Here is a 16,078-nt window from a genome sequence, read left to right on the forward strand (position 1 = left end):
CTACCCATGTTAAAGGGGAGATTTCTGGGGGCAGGGCTGTGATAAGGAAGAGAGGAGCTGGATGCAGTCATGGGAGCCAGGCAGGCAGCTCACCCACCCACCAACCTCTCTACAAGGAAGATAGCTCCTCAGCTTTCCCTGCTTGTTTGAATCTGCGAACGTTTCCCAGAAAAAAATAGTAACTTCTCCTTTTTTCTGGCAGGGGCGCCTGATGAAACTCCCTGAAAACAGGGCCTCTCCCTCCCCTTCAGGCTGGCCTCACACATGCTAATGCAAATGAGTCCTGACCCAGCCAGGGGTCTGTGGGAAGGCTGCCAGGAGCTTTAGAACAAACACGCGAAGAATGTTATTTCATTTCTGGCATCCTGGGGAAAGAGGGACAGAGAGAGGGAAGTTGGGCAGTAAGGGGGTGGAGGGAGAGAGAGAATGAATATGAATGTTTACTGCAATAAGACTAAAGCAAATGGAAAGGATGAGAGGAAATTAATATGAATAAAGGGCCTACTAGGTGTCAGAAATTGGTATATAGAATAATTTTTTAAAATTTCATATGCACGTTTTGAAGAATTGATGACTTCTGCTTTTTGGATGCAAGAAAAGGCTTGGTCTCAAAAATTCTGCATTTTTTCAAAGGTTACTCAGCTATGAAAAGGTAGAGTCAGGATTTGAACCCAGATTTTTAAAATTTCCAATCTTATGCTGTGTCTTCTCAATGAGGCTAGCTCATTGGTTGTCCTTTGATAGATTCCCAAAGAAAACTGTGAGCACAATAAGCCTTCATCCTATGACTCTCTTCATCCACTTCCTCCTTCCATCCCCCTCTGCCATTGTTCCAATTCTAGATTCATTCTCTCCTACCAGGACTAGGATAATAGCCCCTAAGTCTCCTTACTCCAACCCATACTCCACAGAGACCATTCTTAAACCCAAATGTAGCTTTCTCACGGCTGCTCAAAATGAATCAATGGTTCCTTAGTCTGCACTACAAGGCCTTACAAGTCCTGCCTCATATACCATGTATCTCAACTATCCTGAACCTCCTGCTGTTCTCTTCTGTGTCCCTTCAATATCCTACCTCCTTGTCTTTATTTCAGCTCTTCCCTCTGTTTGTGATGCAATAACTTCTCTAATTCTAAGTGGTCAATACTATCAATTCTTCCAGATCCAGCTCAAATGCACCACCCCCAAGGTTTACTGGATGTTGGAGATCACAGTCTCCTCAGAACTCCCATTCCTTTATTATGGGGCAAATCACCCTCCACCCCAGGATAATGGCTGCTTACAAGTTTGTCCCCAACACTGGGCAAAGGTCTTTCAATCTGTCACAAGATTTCAAATTTCAGCTGTACCACTGCCTACGAGAGGAATGCATAAGAATATTCAAGTTGGATTCTGGAGCCAGATATCTTGTGTTAGGCTTATGGTTCTGCCATTGACTAATTAGGTGACCTTGAACAAGTCATTTAGCCTTTCTGTCTTAGTTTCTTTATGTATAAAATGGGGATACTACAGTATCTACCTTAGATGGGACAGTATTGTGAAGGTTCAAAGAGTTAGTGGACATAAAGATCTTAACATGATGCGTGGCAGGCAGGAAGAGCTTGATAAATGGTCGATGACGATAGTGATCAGCAGGCAGGAGCCATGTCATTACTACGTCCTTGGTCCTTGGCCAAGAGCTACAGATGTTTACATTACAGAAGTACTGACTCCATCCATTCAACCTGCAGTACCCATTCCTAACCTTTGGTGTTTGCTGAACTGAGTACCTACTGAATGCTAGGCCATATGATTCACAGATTCTTAAACCATGGTTTCCAAAACCTTTCCTACCTACTCTTGGATTACTGACAATCTTAGTTCGCTATGATCATGAGAACTTTTTTAGGGATGGGTTCAAGGAATAGTAGAAGAGGAAGAGGAGGGAAGGCCTCTCTTGTTATGTCAGATATTTGGGGAAAATTATCTCAAATTTGCTACATCTCACGTCCAAAGGGCTTCTAGGAGATGCATGGAGAGAACAGAGAAATTAGAGCAACTTTACAGTGGGCAGGCCAATTAGCCAATCATGAGTCTCCTTCATGATCATCCCTGATGAAGACCTACTCGAGAAACATCCTGCATGTACTTGGCATATACTTGATATTGAGCACCCACTGTGTGCTGGACATGCTATGCCTAGGAGCTTTGCATGTGTTAACCACTTTACATTTGTTTCACAAAAAAACACTAATATAGGAAGTAGAAATACCCTTACCTTACAGATGTGGAAATTGAGACCCAGGGAAAACACGTATCTTGTGCAGCCAGACAGTGTTTGAGATTTGAATGGACCCTAGGACAGTTGGACTCAAAACCCCAGGCTCTTAGCCTCTCAGACACCCGGGAAAGTCAGGGGCACATGTATGCTTGGGTCTAGAACAAGAGATCAGCTGGTGGCCTGTAGTAAAGTCAAGAGTCCTGGTCCAGCCCAGCTCTGACCCTGGTTCTCTGAGTGACCGAGGGCAGGGCCTGTGCCCTCTGGGAGCTTCAGTTTCTCCTATAAAGAGAGAAGTTTCGGGTCAATGATGTCTGAGGCCTCAAGCTCTATTATGTTGTGAAAGCAGAATGGGGTTATTGGTACATGGGAGAATCTGTCCTTGGGGGAAAAGGAGAACAGAGCAAAAAGAAAATTGCCAGAAATCTGGATTCTGTCTCGCCTCTGAGTTTCTACACATCATTCATGGTGATCTCCTGCAGTCTGCTAACACCTTTCCAGTGATGACCTCAACCCTGCTCGTAGCAACAGCCTCAATCACAGATGGCGCTGAGAGTAGCAGGGTGGGTCGCCTCTCATTGTGCAGTGACAGACCCACAGACAAGACAATGAGAGCAGGGAAAAGTTAGGAGGCTCGGCTTCTAGGCTGGGTCCATTCCTATCTTTAGGAGTTCCTAGAGTCCTAGAAGGTGAGAGAAAAAAAGAAAGTTCTCTATCTAATCATCTCATTGTAATGAGGAAGAAACTGAAGTTCAGAAAGAGGGAGCTCTTTTATTCTCTTTTTTTGTTTTCCTACATATTTTTTAAATTAATTTGCAGGACTCTTTTTGCTAAGAAAGATTGGCTCTGAACTAACATCTGCTGCCAATCTTCCTTTTTTTTTCCCTTCTCAAAGCCCCAGTACATAGTTGTATATCCTAGTTGTAGCCCCTTTTAGTTCTTCTATGTGGGATGCCTCCTCAGCATGCCTTGATGAGTGGTGTGTAGGTCCATACCCAGGATCCAAACTGGCGATTCCTGGGCTGCTGAAGCAGAGTGTGTGAACTTAACCACTATGCCACTGGGCCCATCCCATAAAGAGGAAGCTCTTTGTCCAAGGCCCCTGGTGGATGGGCAGCAAACCTGGGCTCAGAGCCTAGTGTGGCTTGTGACTCTACCCTGGGAACCTCTCCCCATGCTGAGCTGTCTTTGTGCTTTCCCCAAACCAGGCACCTCAGGTAGAAAGTAGGGGTCAAGGCCTGCTGGTAAGAACCCTGGATTAAGTATCATGGACACTATGTGTTAATCCTGGAGCTGCCTTGACTGTGAAGCCTATGGGTCTCTCAGGGCCTCAGCGTCCTCATCTGTACACGGAGAGAGCTGACCTAGATTAAAGATTCCAAATTAATGAGCAGCAGGCTATTTATGGCCTACAAAATCGCTTTATGTGACTGATTTTAAATTGTTTGCCAGCAAGTACTAATTTAGAGATTTCATTTGAACACCTAGGTTTATGGCTTGGACTATTTTTCTATACTGGGTCTACATTCTCACACAGTAATAATTAGCTAGAGCTAAGTATTCTCCGCTCTATTTCCAGTTTACCACAGTCCCCACTGCTCCCTATTATCAAGCATCTGGCCATGCTGACCCACTGACATCACTTGCAAGTTCCTCCTTACAAAACCTGGCTGAGAGTTTGCCCCATCTCCCTCAGACCCTGCTGTCCTGAGCATGGGGCTCTCACTGCTCCCTGAGGTTACCACCCCACCGAGGGCCAGTGTTGGAATGTTTCCTGATGGTGACCTGAAATATATCTCCATTGCAGCCTTTTACCCCATTCTGCTCTCTGGGGTCAGAATGAATACATTTGTGCCCTCTGACACCTGCATAGCTCTACAGAGGGTTGAAGACAGTGGGCGGTCCTCCTATGTCTTCTCTTAACTTGAATAAACAGTACAGGTTCCTCAAATGTTCCTCAGGGACATCACTTCTAGGGTCTTCAGTGACCTGCTTCCTCTCCTTTGGGCATCGTCCAGATGCTTGGTCTCCCCCTTGCAAGTCAACTCTTCCCTGAAGCCATGAAGCTTGTTTATACCATTCCCACCTTGAATCTTTCCCATGCACCTCTTGGGACTCCAACATGGCTGACAAGGCCCTCTCCTGCCTTGAAGCCCCAGATCTCCTACTTCCCCCTTGCCCTCCCCACTCCAGCGACACTCTGCCACATCATCCTGTATCTCATCTCCCAGGCTTCCCACAATCTGCTCTCTACTTGAAACCCTCTTCACCCCTGTATTAGTTTCCTAGGGCTGCCATTACCACAAATGTGGTGGCTTAAAACAATAGAAAAGTATTCTCTCACAGTTCTGGAGGCCAGAAGTCTGTAATCAAGGTGTCAGCGGGGCCATGCTCCCTCTCAAGGCTCTTGGGAAGAATCCTTCCTGTCTCTTCCAGCTTCTTCAGGCATTCTTTGGCTTGTGGTAGCGTAATTCTAATCTCTGCCTCCATCTTCACATGACCTTCTTCTCTCTGTGTGTCTTTCTGAGTCCTCCCCTCTTCTTACAGAGACACCAGTCATTATATTAAATTTAGGTGCCAACCTAATCCAGTATGATCTCATCTTGATCCTAAACTCATGACATTTGCAAGACTCTATTTCCAAATGAGGTCACATTCCGAGGTTACGAGTAGACATGAATTTTGGGAGGACACTATTCAACCCAGTGCAACACTTCCTCTTTCTTCCTCGGGAAGACTTCGCAGTAGGTCTGCCAAGTAGATCTGCAGTAGAGCGGGAAGAGTTAGCGGCCCTTCCTCGGTGTTCCCACAGCCCCTGGGCTTTCCCATCCAAGCATGAAGGGAAGCATCACATAACTGTCTGGTCTATTCTGTCTCCCCGCCATGACTGTGAGCTCTGTGAGGGTGGAGACCTTGTTAGTCTTGGTTAGGCTTCGTTAGTTCCACATCGCAAGGGCCTCGCTTGGTGTGAAGAACCCTGTAGGTGTCCAACAAATACCTCCTTTTCCTGAACACTCTGCACTGCAGTCAGTTATTAAGAATAGGAAAAGTCGTTTCCAGATGTTTCCAGAAATAAGTTGAGCCCATGCTGCTCTGCTTTGGCCGAATGTATGCCTTACTCAGGGCACCACTCAAGGGATCCCCAAATGTTTGAGGACTTCCCTTTGCCCTTTCGCTGCACCAAATGGCCTCCCTGATTATCAACTCAACCCAGCCTGTTCTCCACACCGTGGTCAGACTTGTCATCACAAAGCACAGGTTTAAATACAGGCTGCCCCTGTTCAAAAGCCTTTGCTGGCTTCCCATTGCCTGCAGGATAAAGTCCAGCTCCTCTGCCCGGCATTCAAGGCCTAGTTTTCCAGCACGGCCTCGGCTCCCATCCCTCCACCCTCTGAAAGTTCATATGAGCAGTCTGTGCCCTGTCCCTCCAGAACTCTGGCTGGTGTCCCATTCCTGGATGAAATCCTGATGCAGTCTGAGGAAAGAAACAGCCTGTCTGAGAGTCCCCAGCAGGTTTTAGGAGCCTCACTGTCTGTCGGCTGAAAAACAGCGTTATTTTTCCTCTACGAGTCTCTCTTGGCTTGGGACATACGGCAGTATTTGCTTCTGGCTTAAGGACAGCTCTTCCCCTCTCTGGGGCCCCAACTGTGCACTTTGGAGAGGTCAGCATGACCCGACGCTAGATGGAATCAAGTCTTAAGTCGCTAGGCTGCCCCCCTCACCTCAGTCCCTGACCAACAAGACAGGGCACCAGAGCCAGCAGAAGTTCACATTCTATCCAGGTCTGGGGACACCGGAGGCCCCTGGGCCCTGCTGAGCTCTGGGACCCTTGGCCACTCAACTGGCTTTTCACCCCAGAGTTATACAAGAGGCCAAGACCCTTGTACTGAGGCCGGTGTGGGAAGAGGGTGAGGAGAGAGGAGGGAAAATGCATAGGAGGATGGAAGAAGAGAGATCCCAGGACCAAGCAAGACAGAGGCTGAGATGAGATAAGAAAAGAAGAAAGAGAGAAGACATATATACAGATGCAGAGAGAGCAAGTGTAAGGGAAGTACACATGGACACAAAAAGACAGAGACAGACAGACAGGAAGTCAGGGTGACACCAAGAGAGAGAGGCAGCATCCATGACCAAGACAGAGAGAGAACAAGAAAGTGAAAGGGAAGAAAGAGAGGAAAAAGAAGAAGAGAGTGAGAAACAACAAAGAAATGGACAGAAGGGGGAAGGAAAGGAGAGATGTTGTAAAAATGGGAAGGAATGCAGGGAGAGAGGAAGGAAGGAAGGAAAGAGGAGGGAGGGAGGATCGAAGAGAAGAAAAAGGACTGAGAAAGCTCCTCAGTGGGAAGAGAAAGCCAGCAAAGAGCACGAAAGGAATTGTCAGGCCCATCCTGGCTTCTCTTCCTGGTGTGTCCTGGATCAACCTTGGGCTCAGATTCAGCTCACAGTGGTCCAGAGGCTGTAGCCCAGGCCCCTGGTCAGCATGGAAGGCCTCCTCTGTGCGTATCTCCTTTGTCCTAGGAGCTGAAAGTCCCCTCAGAAGCTGGCCCGGCCATGCTGGGGACTTGGCTCAGGAGGCCCACTGAATAGACTGGGTCTCTGAAACTGAGAGAGGGGAGAAGGAGCGAGTCTTAAGCTGAATGAAGCTCTTCCACTTGGACTCAAAACCTGCCCTCTCCAGTGGCCAGGGGCTTTAAGTCTATTTCCTTGCCTCCATTCTCTCTTGAGATGCACAGCTGCACAGCCTCCGAATTTGGGTTCATGAAACGGTCCTTAGGGATGGCCCCATTCAACCCTTCTTTTGCAAATGGAGAAACAGAGACCTCCAAAGTAGAAACTCCTTGCCCACGGCCTCGTAGCTGCTTAGAGCCAGAGGCAGGATGACCCTCAGGTCTCTCGCCTCCCATCATCTGGGCAAGTGCTTTTGAAAGCCAGCCCTGGAGGGCTCCTGATGACTTTCATGCTGTTTCCAGTAAATTCTGTGCTGATTCTTGGCACGAAGAGAGGAAATGAAGAGGGTAGGGGAGGAATGTAAATAAAGGGAAACTTTGGGATTTCAGTTAATATATAATTATAGTATCCATGGCGGTGGCCCTGGCTGCTTCTGCGATGTGCTGCCCAGGCTGTGCCCAGGCAGGGGGGCTGTCCTGGGGATGATAGGGAGCCCAGCAATGCTCCATCCAAGGTTCCAAGCCCCCTGGGCTTTTTGAATAGCATCTTTGGGCCAGGAGCCTGGACTTGTTTGCAGAGACACATGGCAGTCTGGAGATGCTGGGAAAAACTCAGCAAATGAGTACTGGGATCCTGAGCATCTCAAAAATGGCATTGGGGGTACATCCTTAGCAGGAGCAGGGGTCCTTGTACAGACTCAGGGTTCCACTGTTTGTATGGCACTGCCAGGACTGCAGAGGCAGGACAAAGTTTGGAGTTCAGTGGTAGCCATGTAGCTTTTGGTGTCAGGACGGAAAATTTGTTTTCATTATTGTTTCCAATTTATCTGGGATGGATCTTTGCACAAAAGATTCCTTTAAATGGCTTCCACTCCTTGACCCCTGCCATTTCTACATGTCTGATTCTTCACATAATCTAGTGTGATCATTTCAAGTTTGGGCTCTGGAAATAAACTGGTTGAGTTCAAATCTTAGCATCTCCACTTACTAGCTTTGAAGCTCCGGTCAAGTTATCTAACCTCTCTATGCCTTAGTAGATTAATCTGTTGTATAAGAATAATAGTAATTGCCTTACAGAATTGTTTTGAGGATTAAATTAGATAAGATATATGATAGATGGATGGAGAGAGAGAGAGAGGGAGAGAGATAGACAGACAAACATAGAAACCTAGAGAAAGATATAGAGATATAGAGATATGGTACTAGACCACAGCCTGGCACACAGTGAATGTCCTTTGAATATTTGGTGACAAAGTGTGTTAGAGGCTGTGAGAGAGTGAAGGGGAGAAGTCACCATCTCCAGATCTCTGCACTGACTTGGAAATTTGTTCAAATCATTCAACAACTGTTTATTGGATTCTTTACCAGCATCAGGCTCTGTTCTAGGCCCCAGGGATAGAGGATGAAGAAGGCAGACAGAAACCCTGCTCTATGCAGCTGATAGTCTAGTGAGAAAAAACAGACAACAAACAAGGAAAGAGATACTACATCATCACAGCTTTAGCGAGTACCACGGCTTTGTGTGTCTGTACATGTGGGAGGTAGGATCTACTGTAGATAATGTGGTCAAGGAAGGCCTCTCTAAGGAGACGACATTGAATCATGGACCTGAAGGAGCACAAAGAGCCAATCATGGGAAGAACCAGGAGAAGGCCACCCTGGGAAAAGGGAAAAGGGAAGCAAAGACCCTGAGGAAGGAAGAGACTGGTACATTCCAGCAAGTGTAGCTGGGGAGTGATGTGTAAAGGGACCAGTGTCAGAGATGAATGCTTAACTTGCTCTCCCTCTGGAATGCTGAGAACACAATGGTATCGATTGTGGTGACCCCAGGCATGATTGCTTAGGTAAAGTGTGTAATCACAGATAGTAGTAACACCGGTTACTCCTCCTCCTGCTGCCATTTATCAGCTACTGCCAATGAGTTAGACACTATCTTGTACTCTTTACATGTTTGAGTTCATTGAATCCTCACAATCCTATGAAATAGGCTCTACTATGATTCCATTCTACAGATGAAAAAACTGAAACTCAGAGAGGTTAAGAAATTGACCCAAGGCCACACAGTGGGTAGGTGATGGAGCCAAGGTAAAAACTCATCTTTGTCGGATTTCAAAGGCCTAATTTAAAAATATGTATGTGTGGTGGGAGTGGAGAGGAGCACGTGGATTCAAAACACCTCTTGCCTTTCCCGTTGCTGTTCTTTGACAAAGAAAGCGTTCATGATCACCCTTCATGTGCACACGACTTTACAAAAACTTCAAAGCACTTTCTCATCCACTGTCCAATTTAATATTTGCAACAACATGGGGAGGTGTAATTATTTATCTCCATTTTATGGATGAAGTTAATTAGCTGCATTTCACAGATGAGAAAGATGAGGTATGAAGTACCTTCCCTGGGGATCTGCAGGCTGTGACCTGGGTCTCCCCAGCCCCAACATTCTTTCCATCGCAAACAGGGTTGCTTCCGGTTAGAAGGCCCTCTTCCACTCACACCCTCAGCAGGGACTTCTGACAATGCCACACGTATGAGTGTACAAGGACCAGGATGGAATGGAGGGTGAAGGGAGGGGAGGGTGGATGGTAGTCAACTTGGGTATGAATCTCAGCTCTGCTCTGTCATGTGACTTTGGGTAAAGTGTTTACTCCTTTAAACCCAAGTTTTCCCATATGTGAAATGAGAGATGATGATGATAATTAACAATAATAATAATTATAACAATAACAATACGAGATCCACAGGGTTATGGAAAGGATTCAATGAGATAGCACATGTAATCTCTTAGCATGGCTCCTGGCACACAGTGAATGCTCAATAAACTACTATTATCACTGTCACTACCATTATCCAGGAAGAAATGGACGCACTGAGAATCAGGACTTTAGGGTGGAATCTCCATCCTGACCTCAGTGTGCAAGTCCTAGAGGTCATTGACTTTAACCCTTCCATTTTACAGAAAAGAACATCAGAGGAGGGGGAGGAATGGCCTCAATTCTCACTGGGAGCAAGTGCAGGAAGTGCTGCCTGACTCCTGAGCTCAGACTCCTTCTTCACAATGCCTTCCCTTCTCCAGGGCCTTGGTTTTCCTTTCACTCCTCTCCTCCAACTCCTCCCACCCCTGCTAAAAAGGTGTGTTCCCCGTGGCCGCTGGTCCCACCATGGACGTTGGCATGTGGCTGCAGTCCCCAGGCTCCCTTGGCACTCCTTTCAGAGAGCTGAGGCCAGGGAGGTGAGGGTGGGCCTGGGGCAAGCCTCTGGATGTGTGGGAATGAGCTCCCCACCCCAGGAATTGGGGCTGGCTGCTGCTGTGTTTGCTCAGGACCCTTTGGCAGTCATCCATGGCTTGAGGAAGGCAAAGCAGCCAAGACAAGACAGAGGTTAATTACCTTGGTTAATAGGAAATTGGGGAGCAGTGACAAGAAGGGTGTCTAGGCCTCTGGCCAGGCGAGAGCAGGGATCACGGATGCCCAGCCTGGCCTGACCCATCCACCCCAAGCCGGGATCCCTGCTCAGGGTCACCCTCGGACTCCAAAAACCCAAGGGTACAGGAGCTGGTCGCACTGGTCATACCTTTTGGGGACCCTCTCCCTCTGCTGCTCTTTGTTTTCATTCAAAAGCAAAACAAGTGAAACAAACAAGAAAATTCAATTTAAACAGGGCCCGAGTGCTGATGTTTCTGTTTTGTTACACCAGGGTGAGCTTAGGACAGAAACTTAGCCTTGACTTTCACTCCTCTGATTGGTCTCAACCCTGTGGTGATGTGTAAAATTACATGGATGCAGGGGCTGCAAAAGGAATTTGTCTTCCTAGGTGGGGTAGAGAGAGGGAGTGGGCACAGAGGGGGGTCAGATTTGGAGACAGAGAAAGAGAGAAGAGGAACCAAAACTCATAAGAAAAAGGACAGAGAGACTGAGATACACACACAGAAATAGAAATTAAGAGAATAAGAAATAGAAAGGCAGAGAAGGAATGATTGGGGGAATGGCAGACAGACAAAGACAGTGAGCTATGCAGAAAATACATACACAAAGAGGGAATAAAAGGCACGAGAGATGGACAGAGAGGCAGAGAGGCCTGGTAGGGCAAAGGAAAAGTGAGAGAGGTAGAAAATTGGAAGGGCAGGAGCCCAGGAGGAGGAAAAGAGAGAGAATGAAAAGAAACCCCAGCACAAGAGCATGCATTCCCAGAACTCTCAAGCTGGGGTAGATTTAATGCACCTTCACCTTGAAGATGCTGAAATTGCAGAACAAGGAGAGGATATGAACATTTAGTCCAAGGTCCCAGAGGCATAAATGGTGTCAGTGGGATGTGAACCCAGACTTCCTATCTGAGAGACAGGTCCTCCAAGGCTGTGCCACCTGTATCCTTCCATCACGCCTTCAGGCAGCATGCATGGGCGGTTTGGGGCTCAATGGTGCTTAATTAAAACTTGGAGATCTGCACCCATCCTCTCTTTTCATCCTATTTCTCCCCAAAGGATCCTGGACGGTTATTCTTTCCAGAGCTAGTGGGACCCCAACCTGTCTCACAAGGAATAGCTCCCCTAGGATTCTTCTTGGAAGAAAGGGTCACCGATAACAGTAACTGAGTCAAGGAGAATGAAGCAAGATGATGGAGAAAGTAACTAATATTTCCTGCAGGCCTTCTATCTGCCAGGCATTCTGGTAAACCCTGTTTGTGGAGTTTTTCACCTGATGCTCTTCCCTGTAACCCTAAAAGGCAGGAATGATTATCAGCACCTTTTTTCCAGAGGAAGAAACTGTTGCAGAGAGCAGTGAAAAATGACTTGCCCCAGGGCAGGTTATGAGTAAGGGGCAGAATCAGGATTTGCACCCAGCTCAGCTTATCCCCAAAGCCTACGCTCTTTCCACTGCCACACATGGCCTTTTTGGCCGAAGAGGAAAAAAACTAATTTTGGTAAGGAACAAGCAAGCAGAAAATGAGAAACCCCAAGAACTGACACTGGAACTATTTTAAAACTTGAGACTGAGTCGGTCAGACTTCATGGGAGGAGAGTCGCCAGTGGGATAAGAGATCAGTCCAACACTACCCTGGCTCTCTGACAGAGAGGCCCAGATCCCAGGGCCATTAATAAAATCAATTTCCAAAATAAAATAAAGAAGTGCTCAGAGTTAGGGATGACAAGCTCCTGACAAGCACATTTCCAGGACAGAAGAAGGAAGGAGGTTCTCACTTGAAGAGGTGGGAAACAGGTAGGGGGTGTCAGGCAGTGAGGAAAAGAAGAGGCAAGGGACAAGTTCATCACTGTTAAATTATGGCAGTCGATTGTCAGCTCTCGGTGTTAACTGCTGCTGGGGTTCTATAAAACATTTCATTGCTCTCTACATAATGGGCCTGTAGGATTCCAGCCTGGCTAATGCCAAGTCCCCACAATGTCACTCAGAGACGTGGTTACTACTTGTGTCTCAGTGGATAGACACCACCTTCCAGGGTTCTGTTCCTCTCTGCTAGAAGCTCTCTCTCCCAGCGGTTGGAGAATGGAGGGAGGGGGAGTTGATGTTAATTATTTATTACCACAACAAGGCAACAAGAGCACCAGTGATAACAGCTAACACTTCCTATGCTTCTGTTGGGAGCTCTCCACCAAGTGGGGAGCTTTTGTGCCTTATCTCATTAAATCTTCCTGGGGTCCCAGTGAAATGGACACCATACTATCTGCATTTTCACAGAGCAAGAAATGGAGGCTCAGAAGGCTACGAAGCTCATTCAACGTCATACACCTGATAAAGTGCAGGGCAGATCTGTCTGCAGTCTATGCCCTTAACGGGGGACAGAGGAATCAGAAGCCAACCATCAAGAAATCTTTCAAAAATGCTACTTTCTTCATACAACCATTGTTTTAGAGCTGGAGAGGACCTTATAGCTCTTAGTCTAGTCACATACTTGTATTTCACAGATGCAATGACCCTAAAGCCCAAAGGGTTGGTGTCAGTGCTTATTGATTCAGAGGCTGTAGAGTCATGCTCTCAAGATCTGGATCCCAAGTCATGACTCAAGGCCTGAGGCAAATGCTGCCTTCTCTGTGAAGTTTGCTCACAAGTCCCACTGGAAGAGATCTGATAGCTTATTATACTCTGGGGATTCCATTCCTAGAGCTCTCACCATCCCCAACTGATTTTGCTACTCAGCATAAAATAAAACTTGGGCCCAAACTTCTATGAGACAGTCACTGGCAGAGCCAGTGTCAAAAGGCCTAATTTCCAGCTGACAGTGATATTCCTGAGTTTGGTGCATGAACACATCGGCTGTTACCAATGAGCCTGAATATGTCAGGTGTTCAAAAGAGCAACATGGTCTTCAGAAAAGTCATGGTCTTCCAGAGGAAGTGGGGATGGGATGTGTTTTAGAGGTGAAGGAGATTCAGATTACAGAGGGACTAATATTTATTCAGCAGATACTCAGATACTGTGCTAGGGTATCTTGTTTAATTCTTATGCAACTCTGCAACCTAGGTTTTATCTTTTCTGTTTTACTGAGGCTTGTAGAGGTAAAGCAACTTATCTAGGGTCACATAATTAAAACGTCAAAAGCTAATTTGAATCCACAGTCTGTGGCCTTTTACACTACTATTAGGTTATAAGTTATCTGAGGATAGAAAGTTTGTCTTAGTCACATTCATATTTGCATTCCCTAGCACAGTTCCAAGACGTAGGAAATCCTCAGAAAATATCTGCCAAATAAGTAAATGAATTATAAATGAGGATATAAAAATGTGAATGAATGAAAGAATTGATGGATAGATAAGTGAATAAATGATGCAGTATAAGAGTGGATGAATAGATACATGGGTGAATGGGATGGATAGATGGTTGGATGGATAAATGGATGGATGATCGGTAGGTGGGTGGATAAGTGAATGAATCATTGAGTGAGTGATTAAAAGAAAAAAACGAATGAGTTGAATAATTGGTGAATAATGCTCACCTTGTTAACAACTGTAGCTTTCTAGGTTGGTAAGGGAGGTGGCCTATAGTTTCATAATTAGGGTACATGAAGAGAGCTGGTCTCTAGAACTCTATGTTACAGCTTATGATGGCTGCATCCAGGTATGGTAATACTCATTGAAATGGGAAACAAAAGAAAAATGAGGCTTTTTTCCCTCTGGGTTTAACAGATGAGTCTTAGAATGGCTTCCTTTTGCATTTCCAGAAGTTTGGATGCAAGAACTCTAATATACTTTATGAAGGAGTGATAATGGCACTATTTCTAAGGGCTGGCTAGATCGAATAATAAAAAATTATATGTATATACATATACACTGTGTAAATGTACTTCAGATATGCTAATCTAATATTTTTCAGAGGAGATAGCATGGAATTGAGAAAAGAACACCAGGCAGGGACTCCTCTCCCGGCCCTTCTTGTTAACTTGCCACTTTCCCTCTCTGGGCTGCAGATTCTTCATCAGTAGGGGAAGTGGTTTTGAGTTTCTGGCCTCCCCGGGCCTTTCAGCACCAACCTTATATGATTCTGTGACTCATTATGGCTACATTTCTCCAATGGACACTCTAAATCTTAGCATCTCAAGGTACACACAAAGGCTGGCCTATAAAACATTTGGCTAACCTGGACAGATTACTCATGCCTTGCTGCCCAGACTTAAAATCATTCTGTCTACTTCATATTCCCCATGCACCCAAAATGTCTTACTTGTAGAGACCGTCGGGCTCCAGACACTTGAAGATGACGGAGTAGATACTGACTTCAGGGACCTCTCCATGGCTTCGACCAGCTGCTACACAAGATGTGCCCAGGCCAGAGAGCAAGTCATCAGCAAAACTCAGGAATTCTCCTGGAGGGAGACAAAGAAAGATGAGCTCCCCAGCTCAGGCCTTGGTGAGCAGACATTCTTGCTGTTGTCCAAACCCATCAAATGTCTGAATACCATTATGAAGAGGATTAGTGGACAGAACAAGCACAGGATATGAAAATGACACAGATTAGTATCTTGCCCTGATGACTCTTTGTTTAAATTTATGCCTGAGGGCCGGGTCCGTTGCCAAGTGATTAAGTTCACACGCTCCGGTTTGGCAGACCAGGGTTCACCAGTTCGAATCCTGGGCGTGGACCTACACACCACTCAACAAGCCATGCTGTGGTGGCATCCCAAATAGAAGAACTAGAATGACCTACAACTAGGATATACAACTATGGACTGGGGCTTTGGAGAGAAAAAAAAGAAAGAAAAAAAAGAGGAAGATTGGCAACAGATGTTAGCTCAGGGCCAATCTTCCTCACCAAAATGCATACCTCTAAAAAAATATATATAATAATCATAATAAATTTATGCCTGAATTTTCTCAACTGTAAAGTAGAAATACTAATACCTACCTTTTTAAGATTGTAGCAAGGTGCAAATGAGGTAAACTATTGTGTGATAAAAATGCATGAAAAGGCAATAGGGGGACAGTACTTTCTGTCCAGACTAGCTATTCTGGCCTTGTCATTGCCTTTAACTTCCTCTTAACTCCTTGAGCAAGGCCCTCCCTTCTTGGAGCTGCATGTTCCTTCCTTGCATAATGAAGGAGTTGGACTAAGGATGTAAAATAAGTTTCATGTCACATGGTCACTCTTATGGACTGGTAATGGATTCATGGAGTGTTATGTTGAGATGGAGAGAGACATGGTCCAGCTAAGAGGGAAAAATTTCCATGATTGATTAGTGATGAAGGTCATGGGACAGGAAGGAACAGCGGAAGTACAAGTGCTCTCAATGCTATAATTTCTAAAAGTCAATCTAGCCATCAGATTTTAGGAAGCAGATGAAGTTTACTGGAAATCGGACTAAGAAAGAAGACTAGATGGAGACTGGAAAGATTAACTGAACATTTGGAATCTTGAGATCTAGTCTTCGTCTGTGAAGAATTTGCTGTATAGCTTTGGGCAACTATGTTCCATCTCTACACCTTAATTTTCTCCTCTGTAAAAGGTGCTAGAATCACTATTAGGATTTTTGGAAAAATAAAATAAAAACATAAATGTGCACAAAGACTAAGTTACGAGGATAAACACTGCAATGCTATTTAAACTAGCAAGGATTTACAAACAACTAAATGTTCAGTGATGTTGAAACATCAATATCAATTATAATTCAATGATGCAATAGAATATTTTATATTAAAATAATTAAAATA

General features: G+C 45.6%; 1 protein-coding gene across 3 annotated transcripts in view; it reads right to left on the reverse strand.

Annotated features, from left to right (window-relative positions):
- Positions 1-16,078, reverse strand: part of ASTN2 (astrotactin 2) — an 826,144-nt gene that overhangs the window by 38,484 nt on the left and 771,582 nt on the right. For all 3 annotated transcript variants that reach the window (XM_046684656.1, XM_046684665.1, XM_046684648.1), the window contains exon 20: positions 14,595-14,736. In XM_046684656.1, coding sequence (XP_046540612.1) covers positions 14,595-14,736 — 142 coding nt within the window. The remainder of the gene's footprint in view (positions 1-14,594; positions 14,737-16,078) is intronic.

The sequence above is a fragment of the Equus quagga genome, chromosome 1, assembly GCF_021613505.1.
Source record: "Equus quagga isolate Etosha38 chromosome 1, UCLA_HA_Equagga_1.0, whole genome shotgun sequence".
Classification (NCBI taxonomy): domain Eukaryota; kingdom Metazoa; phylum Chordata; class Mammalia; order Perissodactyla; family Equidae; genus Equus; species Equus quagga.